General features: G+C 38.3%; 1 protein-coding gene across 1 annotated transcript in view; it reads right to left on the reverse strand.

The window, feature by feature from the left end:
• Positions 1-12,984, reverse strand: part of eys (eyes shut homolog) — a 522,745-nt gene that overhangs the window by 327,418 nt on the left and 182,343 nt on the right. The window contains exon 25 of the mRNA XM_057847548.1: positions 5,795-6,054. Coding sequence (XP_057703531.1) covers positions 5,795-6,054 — 260 coding nt within the window. The remainder of the gene's footprint in view (positions 1-5,794; positions 6,055-12,984) is intronic.

Here is a 12,984-nt window from a genome sequence, read left to right on the forward strand (position 1 = left end):
TTTATAAGTCAACTTATCATATTTTACAGTGTAGGCATAATTTATGTGAAATCATAATATAATAATTATACAACCACCAGTGTTCATAATTTGCTGCAAAGTTTGGAATGCTTTGTTGTTGATCCAGCCCCAAACTTACATTCTAACATAAGTATGCTCTGTATCGGTATGCATTATATTTGAAATTGCTGACATAGTTTTGCAGTGTTCTAGACTTTATACAATTGTAGAAAATCCTCTCTCTCTTATACCACCTCTATATATCATTGTGTCGGCACCTGCACTAGACCCACATTACACCTGCATAAGCATCTTTCCATACAAGAGCCGTAATGGAATAATGCTTTTTAAATTTGAAGTTCTTTAGAACTGCACATTGAGGTGGTTTTAATCATTTTGACATTTTTGTGTATCTAAATATGGTAATAATTAAAAAAAAAAAATCCTTCTCAATATAATGCAGTCCAATCCACAACTTTGTAACATGACTGTTGGTCAAATCATCATCTCAACATCTTTAAAAATGCAGATCTTTCAAAATTCAAACTGTGCTGATACGTCTATGTGGTCAGTAAGCACATGTGGGATGTTCCTCCACATTGGTGATTATAGCTGCGGTCAAAAGTTAATGAAGTAGCTTACATAGTGTTTGTCTCCTGCAGTACAATAAAAAAAAAAATCAGTTCATGCCCTAAAGACTCACCTACTAATCTGAAAGACACTCATTCTATTGTCTATCCCAGTTGTAACTTTCCTTTGAGCTCTTCAGTTGCTAATTGTTTGCACTGAACACATTTTCGACAAGAGCGTTTGACGATGAACATCATTAGATTTCCACAGGGGTATAGAGGTATTTTTTGCAATGCATTCCCCAACAACAATTTTAAAACTTCAAACCACCACTGTTTTCTTTTTCCGATCACAATAACTATGAGAAATGGGGAAAAATACAACAATAAAAACAAGGTTCCTAATTGTTATCTCAGGTTTGTCAGTTTTGGCCATTCTGTGGGAATCTGCATGTAGTCACCACTCTTGTGTGGCTTTTCTACAGACACATTCCTCCCTTACAAAAACATGCACGTTCGTTTTCGTAAGCGTGACTATCGGTCTATAAGTCATTTATAACTGACTGATAATTAGGTGGTACAAATCCTCTCTCCCAAAGTCAGTTTGTGATCCAACTAAATCTAGACAGCGAATAGGGTTAGTGGTAGAAAATACCAATAGCCATATAGAAGGCAAAATATAGGGTATTTGCTGAATGTTAAATATGGCATTAAATGGCACGTAAAATATTAATCATCTCAGTTACACACTGTTATAAAAAGATATATTCAGTTGTTGTAAAACAAAAAACAAAAAAACAAACAAACAAAAAACAATAGATAGTAGCTATGTAGGAAGAATATAGGTTGAATGATAATGGGAGAAATGAGTCATCATCTTGTGTGAAGTGAAAACAGGTGAGCCCACGCAAAGCTCTTTGTGTAATGTATGCAGCAAGCATCTAATTTCTTATTCCTCTCCAAGGAAGTCTTCAAAAACCACCTAGCCGCTCTATTTATATCTGAAAAATGTGTTCTCTTTTTGCAATGATAGAGCCATTAGACACAGAACAGCAGCTTTAGAGCAGTTGAAGTGTTCAAAAATTCTTCAAGTATCACGTTATGACTCTCAAAATGTGTCCTTATCAATATAAATGGTAATATATATATATTTAACTTTAAGATATGAATGATCAATTTTGGAGATTAATTTAAGTCAACTGATCAACCTGTATTTTATTTGTATGTCATTAGCATCAAATGTTTGCTGCATTGCAGGTGTTGCTTAAACTGATTGTTTCATGCAGACTGCAAATTTATATGCCAGGCTACTAGAAAAAGAAGTATTTGTTGTTATCAATCAACACACAGTCCAAATTTGTTTTTGAAAAAGTTGTAAAATATACAAAGGATTGTAAATCATGACCATATGGTTCGATCGGGAAAGGTGAAAATGTGGCAGCAGTTTCAATTTAGTTTAACAGCTGCTTTTGGTGGGAAAAAAAACAAACTTTTGTGAGTCATTGCAGACGGCTTCTGTGTAACAACTGCAACAAATTGATGCACAACATAGAGGAAACTGATCTATGAATTATATAATTATATAGTGTATTTTTTTATATACTGTATTTTCATATATCCTTCATCTTGTGTTAGCTTTAAGTTGCTTCCCGTGTGACCCGTGTTTTAAATCTGCCACAGAAAACAATCAAAAAAACAAATATTCATGATCCAATGTGTTTCTTCTCTGTTGGTTACGTTGTTAGGCTTCCTTATCCATGAAAAATTGGTTAAAATATTTTTCTTGTACCTCTTCAGGGCATTTCTTTTGACGGCATACTCGTTTTCAATATAAAAAAATGCCGCCCAAAAATCCCAAGACAATTACATAAATAATTTAAGGGTTTTCACGCTACCAGATTATTCCTGAGGGATAATAGAACACATTGGTTAGATGTTCATAGTTGTATATATTTTCATTCTAATAGTATTAACTATAGTAGCATATATGTTGTTAGGGTCATCTGTTTAAATTTTTGTTTTTGTTTTTTAAAAATGCCTTTCTGTTCAAAATTGTTGTTCCCCCAGAAAATTGAGATTTTAACCTTTCCAATGATGTATCACACGTGCATATCGGAGAATTTTGAAATTTGACCAAATTGGGGGTCTCAGTGCAGAACTTCAAGTCACCTGAGTGTTTTCCGCCATATATATTTACATAGAAATAAAAAGAGTGGGGAAAAAACATGGTAATTTCTCTGTGGTTGTTTTGGTTGATGTTGAGGTAGGGCTAGCAGAAGATGCCGCTGTGGACATGGAAGGAGTACTTGGTGAGCTCTGCAGCTGTCTGACCAACTCTGGTAGTGGCTGAAACTCGGTTTACCTGTTCCATTTTTTTAATTGTATGGCTTCACAAGTGAATTTCCTATCTCATTGAGAAATATTACCTGCTTGTTTTTGTTGTTGAATTCCACTTTTGGTGACTGTGGGTCCATAAAATAAATGCATCGTATGCAGGACACATCATGGATGTTGTAAAAAAAACAAAAAACAAAACAAAAAACAAAAAAAAAAGCAACAACTATTGACCATCTGTTGGCATTTCCTAGACAGGTGTCAGTGGCAGTCAGTTTGTCAAGGTTGTCTTCTCCTTCTTTGTTTTTATTGTAGTCAAATGTAATTTGGGTTATTTTTCCACTTCTTGATGATGGAGCTGTACCTCCATGATGAGTGGACATCAGTATGGCATGTAGGTGTTTTTTGGGACAGTATGAAGCAGCAAAAGCGGTGTCTGTAAAAACAAAGTTTGATGATAATGGAGCTCTGTCCTTTACCAGTAACAATTCAGTAGGGAGCTCAGGTTTATTTTACAGAGCCCGCCTTGGTAAGTTTCGTTCTGAGCAGTTCTTGTGCAAGGTCATAAATGGTTAAAAAAAAAAAAAAAAACTCAAAAGTGATGTTTGGACCTTGCAGTCATGTATTCTTAGAAAAAACAATACATTTTCCTTGTTTTTTTTTTCAATGGGAATACCACTAGCAGTGTAAATCTGAAGATTCCAGGTGTAGCTTGTTTCAGGGTCACAGGCTGCCCAGACTTTTATTCCATATTTTCCTGGCTTACTGGGCAGAGGGGGCATCTTCCTTGGAATGGGAGCAAATATACATCCACTTTCACCTCTGGCCCTGGGTTGAACATCAGTTGAAGGAGTTTCACCCATCTCTCCGAGACATTCTAAATCGTCAGAACCAACTGAACTACGACAGATATTGCCACTTTTGGATTTATATACGTATTTGAGCAGGTGCAGCGTCCTCATGAGTGACCTCCTCTTCAGGTTATGTGTCTGTGTCTTCATTCGGATACTCCACAATGTCTACCTCCTCAGAACTGATCTTCTGTTTCCCAATGAATCTCCCAGCCCTCCCTGTCAATCACAAACTCCAAATTGAACTTGCCTGAAATGCCTAGGGAAGTTTTGAAAGAACTCTAGTGGATGGGGTAGGGGTTTCCTGTGGACTGTTGGCTCAACTTTAGCACCTATTAATGTATTTTTAGTCTTACATTATAACCGGGTCAAAACCGACCCTAACACCACAAATGTCATAATTTTCCTCACAGCATTTTATAAAGAAACAAAAATTAAAAATGTTTAGTTGACGTTCCTGTTAAAGTCATTGAGTATCAAAGTACTGTTTATAATTATTTAAAACTGCAAACGGGTCGGTACCAACCCCAACACAAGACAAAAGATATACAGTACTTATATAGTACACACACTTACACACAGACCCACACCTTAGTATATAAAAAAATGGAAACAAAATTTGAAAAAGTAATATAGTAGTGGCTGAGAAGGTAAAGATACACACGGATCATTAAACGTGTATGACATGTGTAATTGTTTCAACTGAAAAAATATTTCAAGGAAGTCTATATGTAAGTTTCCAAAAGTAGACATGTCTAAACGGAATCTGTCAATCTTAGTTACATTATGTCGGCAGAGAAACTCCTCTATGACTTTATAAGATGGCACACACACACAGACGCAATAATCGCAAAGCATTAATAAAACTAGAAAATGTAATTTCTGGGGAAATTGTATTGGTAAATTTGCTGTCACAGGCTAAACCCTTGGGGTCACGCCCTGCTGATTCCAGGTCACTTCCTGTTTATTTGAGGACATGTTGGAGTCACTTCCTGTTGATATCAGGTCACTTGCTGTTGATCTGGAGACATAATATGGTCACTTCCTGTTGATATCAGGTCATTTCCCGTTGACATTTGGAAAGACATGGTCGTCTTTGGCATTGACTTACATATACGTCAATGGAATTCAAGTACATTGGCATCAATAAAATCGACATATTTGGCCGCCAATAACATTGACCTACAGTACATGGCCGTCAATGACATGGACGTACATTGTTGTCAATGGCATGGATGTACATGGCTGTCAATTGAATCTAAGTACATTGGCATCAATACAATCGAAATATATGGCCGTCAATGGCTTGGACGTACATGGCCGTCAATGGCAAGGACGTACATGGCTGTCAACGGCATTGACATGCTTGCCCGTCATTGGCAAAGACGTACATGGCGGTCAATAGCATGGACGTGCATGGCTGTCAATGGCATGGACTTACTTGGGCGCCAGTTGAATGTCAATAGGCTGTAATGGTAAGTTTTTGGTAAAATAAAATCATAACCATCATGTTATTCTGCCAGTGAAAATGAAGGGGACATTTTGGCCATTAGAAAAGAATGGAACGACGTACATGGCAATGGCATCCCATTAGAAACGAATAGGAATGTTTTTGGCGAATTTTGGGGAACCGTAAGGTTTTGGCTAATTCTGTATTCAAATTTTATACTTTTACCTTCAGACACGCCATTATAAAAAAAAAAAAAGAATAAGAATAACATAGATGGTTGCTTTTGAATTACTGCAAAGCTACCGTCAATGAAATGGGCAGAATTTTGCATGTTCTCTTACAACTCCAATACATTAGGATGGAAACCACTGTTTTGTGTATGTTCTTTGGCTTTTTTTTTGCCAAAATGTTTGACTGTTAAGGATGGGAGCAAATGTTGAGGTTCTGAATCAGAATATATTGCTCTTTTGGTAGTCTGCTGATACTTAATTTTAGTCAGTGTACCTAAATGACCACACCACATGCACACCACCGCTAGTGTGGTTAAACTAAATTAAATAAATTGAGAATAAGGCCATTTGTGCACTCACCAGCTGGGCATGTGCAGAATGCCGTTCCATCAGAGCGTGTCAGGCAGGTGGAGTTGTGCAAGCAGGAATTGTGGAGGGCATCACATGGGTCATAAGGATGATTGCACAATGGGCCAGTGAGAAAGGGGGGGCAGGTGCAGCAGAAATCCCCAGGTACATGTGACTCCTGACACCGAGCTCCATTTGGACAAGGTTCAGATTCACACACATTCACTTCTATAGCACAGTCATCACCCGTCCAGCCTGGTGAGCACATACACCTTGGAGACACCAAACACACAAATGTTTCTTTAAAAAGACATACATTTATTAGCAAATCTGAGTAAGGACACAGCAAATTGAATAAATTAAAAGCCTAGGGAGAAGCCATTTTCAAAACTGCTACCATTCACATTTTCATTTTAGTTTCAATTGAGTGCCAGAATATCTGAAGGTCGTTTACAATACAAATAAGCTTCACAACATGAAAACAAAAAATAATTGTAAAAACAAATCAACCGAATAGCTAGTAACTCTAAACTTTTAAGTTGAGGCCCTTGTAAGTCAAAATACCAATGTGTAATCTACAGTAGGCCAAAGAAGTATTTAGTCAACCACCAATTGTGGAAGTTCTCCTACTTAAAAGAATTTATTTCCAAATTAGAGTGGAAAATAAGTATTTGGTCACCTATAAAACAAGCAAGATTTCTGGCTGTCAAAGAGGTCTAACTTCTTCAAACGAGGTCTAACGACGCTCCACTCGTTACCTGTATTAATGGCACCTGTTTTAACTCATTATCGGTATAAAAGACACCAGTCCACAACCTCAGTCAGTCACACTCCAAACTCCACTATGGTCAAGCACCTGTCGAAGGACACCATAGAATAAATTGTAGACCTGCACCAGGCTGGGAAGACTGAATCTGCAATAGGTAAAACGCTTGGTGTAAAGAAATCAACTGTGGGAGCAATTATTAGAAAATGGAAGACATACAAGACCACTGATAATCTCCCTCAATCTGGGGGTCCATGCAAGATCTCACCCTGTGGCGTCAAAATGGTAACAAAAACGGGGAGCAAAAATCCCAGAACCACATAGGGGGACCTAGTGAATGACCTACAAAGAGCTGGGACCACAGTAACAAAGGCTACTATCAGTAACACAATGCGCCACCAGGGACTCAAATCCTGCACTCCCAGACGTGTCCCCCTGCTGAAGAAAGTACATGTCTAGGCCCGTCTGTGGTTCGCTAGAGAGCATTTGGATGATCCAGAACAGGACTGGGAGAATGCGTCAGATGAAACCAAAATAGAACTTTTTGGTAGAAACACAGGTTCTCGTGTTTGGAGGAGAAAGAATACTGAATTGTAGCCGAAGAACACCATACCCACTGTGAAGCATGGGGGTAGAAACATCATGCTTTGGAGTTGTTTTTCTGCAAAGGGACCAGGACAACTGATCTGTTTAAAGGAAAGAATGAATGGGGCCATGTATCGAGAGATTTTGAGTGAAAATCTCCTTCCATCTGCAAGGGCATTGAAGATGAGACGTGGCTGGGTCTTTCAGCATGACAGTGATCCCAAACAGACAGCCAGGGCAACAAAGGAGTGGCTTCGTAAGAAGCATTTCAAGGTCCTGGAGGGGCCTAGCCAGTCTCCAGATCTCAACCCCATAGAAAATCTGTGGAGGGGGTTGAAAGTCAGTGTTGCCCAACAACAGCGCCAAAGCATCAGTGCTCTAGAGGAAATCTGCACGGAGGAATGGGCCAAAATACCAGTAACAGTGTGTGGAAAGCTTGTGAAGAGTTACAGAAAACGTTTGGCCTCCATTATTGCCAACAAAGGGTCCATAACAAAGTATTGAGGTGAATTTTTGGTATTGACCAAATACTTATTTTCCACCATGATCAGCAAATATTTTTTTTTAAAATCAAACAATGTGATTTTCAGTTTTTTTTGTTTTTTTTCCCACATTCTCTCTCCTCATGGTTGAGGGTTACCCATGTTGACAATTACAGGCCTCTCTAATATTTTCAAGTGGGAGAACTTGCACAATTAGTGGTTGACTAAATACTTATTTGATCCACTGTATGTGTTTCTTTTATAAATTAGCCCCATTTGGCTTACAGTATTAGGATGGACAGGTAGTCCCCGGGTTGCGAACGAGTTCCGTTCCTACGCTGGTGACGTAACCCAAATTTCCACGTAAATCAAAATTAACCCTGTACCTTTAAATAACTCCTAAATGGTAAAATAACTATCAACAAAAACATGTATTATACGTCCTTGTACTGTATTCGCCAGGATGTCAGAGCTAAGTCCCAGATGGACGGTGTCAGACGTCCTTGTGGCTTGCAGACTTCATTCAGCTACTAATGACATCAGCACTTGCAGAATTAAACTTGAAACTAATTTTTAATTTAATTTTTGTTTTATCTTCAATAACAGCAATTCAAATTTGCATTTATAACTAGCTGCTGATACAGCAATAACAATCCGCACAAACAATTAGCATGTATCAGTTCGCTTCTGCACATCATCAAAAACAATCACATAAATTTGCCCCAAGTATTCGATCCCAATTGAAAACGTACAATAAACACTACAACATAGAGGTTTACAATCCACTACAATATACATGTGTTGCCTCTGAGGATGCTTCACAAGCCATAAATGGACACGCAAGCTTGCAGCTGTAATCTGTCCCTTTTCTCTTAATCGGCTGCACGGCTTCTTCGTGGGAGCTGTCACTACTGCAAATGCGCCCTTCCTTGTGTGTGCGCTCTTCTTCGTGTGCGCAAATGCGTTCTTCTTCGTCTGTACATGCGCTCTTACTCTCATGCTATTAGTACTACCTGCTCTACGCTTGCTGGCCAAGGTAAAAGCATGCATCACAAACCAAAAGTCAACATTGTTTAAAAAAATAAAAATAAAAAATGATTCCTGCGACATAAACTCGAAATCACATAAGTCAGTTACGTCGTAACCCGGGGACTACCTGTAGTATGTCATATTTATTTGCCACTTACTACAAAACTATTCCAGAGAAAATGCAAGACATAGGCAGGTCAGACTGGCGCATGGAAAAATTTTCCGCCTACACATAAGGAGATCAGAGTAGCACGCAGAGAATTGTTAGTGCGTTGGAGGGACTGAACCACTTGAGATATTTTTTTTTAAACATACTTTAGTCATTGCTTAGGTGAGAGTCAATTTAGACTAAGTGGTCATATTCTCCATTTTTTTCCAGTTGTCAAGTCACTGTGTGCATCCAATGACAAGCTGACTCACTCACTCCTTAGCCATCCTTAGTTGCACAGGTCCTACACCCACAAATGGTTCAAATAATTATATTTTAAAAAGAAGCTCATCCAATCACATCCAGAGCGTTGAAAAAAGCTCTTGTTTTGTGGATATTTCTTTGCCGACTTTAACCATTAATTTCACAATGAAGAGATTCTTGATGGACTGCCTAGTATTTTGTCTCTCGTCAATGTTAAAAGAGATCATTTTATCAGTAGATAGCTGGTGTGAAGACTTTAATAGCTGTTCTTTAAGTTGCATTACCGGATGGCTTTTATGATGGAATAATTACCAAAAAACTGTCAGTACAGTGGATGAGTGGTGAGCACAAGTGCCTTACAGTTCTAAGGTTAAGGGTTCAATCCCATTCATGGTAGGCTGATTGAACACTCTAAATTATCCTTAGGTGTATGAGTGTCTGCATGAATGGTTGTCTGACCATAGGTTAGCATGGTCCAAAAATATAAAGTACTGTAACTTTCAGACTATAAGCTGCTATTTTTTCCCCTGATTTTGAATCCTGTGGTTTGTAGTCCAATGCTGCTTATTTCTTGGTTTATTTAAGTTAATAAGTAACACTTTATTTGACAGTGGCGTCTTAAGACTGTCATAAAAAAAAAAAATAAAATAAAATAATAATAATAATAATAATAATAATAATAAATAATTAAATAAACAAAAAAATACATTTTTTGGAGTCATTATTGATTAAAAAAATAATTGGAAACCACATATCAAATATTTGCAAAATAAATTATCAAGGAGTATTTCAGTAATAAATAAAGCAAATGTGTTTTTAGATTTCTATCCTCTCTATATTCTGTACTGTTCTTTAGCTCTTCCTTATTTAACTTACTGTGTGGAAGTCTGGGGAAATAATTTTAAAAACTCATTGCAATCTCTAACTATTCTACAAAAAGAGTAATACATTTTATTCATAAGAATTTTTTGGGGATTCTAAGATTTTAAAATTTGCTGATTTGATGCGTTACCAAACAGTGCAAATTATGTTCAAGGAAAAAAAAAAAATTAACTGCCTGGTAATATTCAACAATTGCTTAATTTAGAAGAAGGGCATAATATTCTAAGAAGGACATTTGATTTCAAAAGGATTAGGAATGGAACAACAATGAGAGGTTTCAGTATATCAATTTGTGGAGTAAGGATGCGGAATGCTCTGAATGTAGAGTTGAAAATATGTCAATGTATTTATCAATTTAAGAAAATGTTTAAACAGTCAATATTTCAGTGTTACAACTGTGCAATGATGTTTTGTTAAGTTGTTTTATTTTTTTTTGTGTTTATTTACTTATTAATTTATTTTGTGATATTGATATGCATGTACGGTATGTATAGTTTTGAATTATATGGAGGTATATCTTATGTATAAAATCCATTATATTTTGATTGTGTAGGGGTGGGACCAAATAATTTCTGCTGCTTCTCACTCCTTGTCAGATGTTTAAGTGTTAATATTTCAATTAATAATTTTTGTGTGGATTTTGAGGCATCAAGCAATCATAAGACCGTCAGTATTATGACATGACACTGTCATGGGCATTAATAAATGTTTATGACAGATGTCGTTAAGTATCATCCGACAAATTTTGTCACTAACTCCATTTACAGTGGGGAGAACAAGTATTTGATACACTGCCCATTTTGTTGGTTTTCCCACTTGCAAGCCATGTAGATATCTGTAATTTGTATCATAAGTTCTCTTCAACTGTGAGGGACGGAATCTAATACAAAAAAAACAGAAAATCACGTTGAATGATTTTTAAGTAATACATTTGCATTTAATTGCATGAAATAAGTATTTGATACATCACAAAAATCGAACTTAATATTTGGTACAGAAACCTTTGTTTGCTATTACAGATGTAGCCCGGTGGTATAATTGGGCTTATACCAAAACTTCCAGAATAGTATGGGTTGATATAATCCATTACATAGTTTTGCCTAAAAGGTCCAAAAGATTAATAATTAATATTAATTGTGACCTATAAGTTAGTTGTGCAACTATTTTATTATTTATTTTAATAAACTGTCGGTTTATCCAAAATAATAATAATAATTGCCAGGATGTCTATAATTGTAATGCACACAGTGTTGACATTGTTATGTATTTGTGAAAGCATATTGTGGACGCCATTGTTTTCAATGTGAATTGATGGACATTTTAAAGCATACGAGCATGCTATGCTTAAGTGCCGTTGCCATAGCGACAATAAGAACTGCTGTTTTCTCTCGCGATAGGACGCGAGTGAAGCAAGTCGACCGCTGATTGGAGGATCGCAATTCTCGGAGGGAAAGAGAGAGAAAGGAGTTCGAGAAAGTTCGGAGAGGAGAAAGGACGCAAGTTTGGAGGTTAACGGTTTTGCTCACGTTCGGGACGCAGAGTTCGCTTAAAGTTGGACTGTATGCCAAGTGATATCTTCCCATTATTCACGGATTGCTCATCGACAACGCTGGGAAAGTGTTGTCAGTTGAATGCGCGTCTGTTTGAAATTAGATGCCACGAGGAGGTCGACGGACAGCCGTTAGCTTAACTCGTAGCTAATGCGAGGCTAACGAAGACGACGACGACGACGTTTGAGCTTACCCTGTGACGGTCCCGCTCGGAAACGTCTCCGTTTGAAGCCACAGCCAAAGTTTCGCCGCTCTCAAAAGTTTCACCGCACTCAAAAGCCCCACCGCACTCAAAAGCCCCACCGCACTCAAAACTTCGTCGCTCTCAAAGCTGCGGCACACTCAATCTGGCTGTGCACATAACGGGTTGGGCAGGCCTCACGCAGTTCTGGTATCGGGTTTTTGGGGACGTTAAATTTTAGTTATACAAATTATTCACAGTTTGTAAATATATTGTATATAGTTAATTAAAATAGTTCTATTTTCTTACTTTTTACTACGTCTCTGGGTCCAATTTAGAGTTTTCCTTTAATATAAACGAACCCAAGCACCCACCATTCTCTGGTTAGTTGCCAAATAGAAAGGTAGCACGGGTGCTTCAAAGATAACAAACATTTCCTGTAGTCCTTGACAAGGCTTGCACATACTGCAGCAGGGATTTTGGCCCACTCCTCCATGCAGATCTTCTCCAGAGCCTTCAGGTTTCGGGGCTGCTGCCGGGCAACACGGACTATCAGCTCCCTCCATAGATTTTCTATTGGGTTCAGATCTGGTGACTGGCTCGGCCAGCCACTCCAGCACCTTAAGATGCTTCTTACAGAGCCACTCTTTAGTTGCCTTGGCTGTGTGCTTTGGGTCATGCTGGAAGACCCAGCCACGACCCATCTTCAGGGCTCTCACTGAAGGAAGGAGGTTGTCAGCCAAGATCTGGCAATACATAGCCCCATCCATTCTCCTCTTAATACGGTGCAGTGGTCCTGTAACCTTGGCAGAGAAGCAGCCCCAAAAAATGATGTTTCCTCCTCCATGTTTCACGGTTGGGATGGTGTTCTTGGGGTTGTACTCATCCTTATTTTTCCTCCAAACACGATGAGCCAAGTTTACACCAAAAAATTCAATTTTGGTCTCATCCGACCACATGACCTTCTCCCATTGCTCCTCTGGATCATTCAGAGGGTCAGTGGCAAACTTCAGACGTTTCTGGACATGCACTGGCTTCAGCAGCGGGACCTTGCGTGCGCTGTAGGTTTTTAATCCATGACAGCGTAATGTGTTTCCGATGGTTTTCTTCGAGACTGTGGTTCCAGCTCTCTTCAGGTCATTGACCAGGTCCTGCCGTGTAGTTCTGGGCTGATCCCTCACCTTCCTCATGATCAGTGATGCCCCTCGAGGTGAGATCTTGCATGGAGCCCCAGAACAAGGCAGATTGACTGTCAACTTGAACTTCTTCCATTTTCTAATAATGACTCCAACAGTTGTTACCTTCTCACCAAGCT

This window comes from Corythoichthys intestinalis, chromosome 10, assembly GCF_030265065.1.
Source record: "Corythoichthys intestinalis isolate RoL2023-P3 chromosome 10, ASM3026506v1, whole genome shotgun sequence".
Taxonomy (NCBI): Eukaryota; Metazoa; Chordata; class Actinopteri; order Syngnathiformes; family Syngnathidae; genus Corythoichthys; species Corythoichthys intestinalis.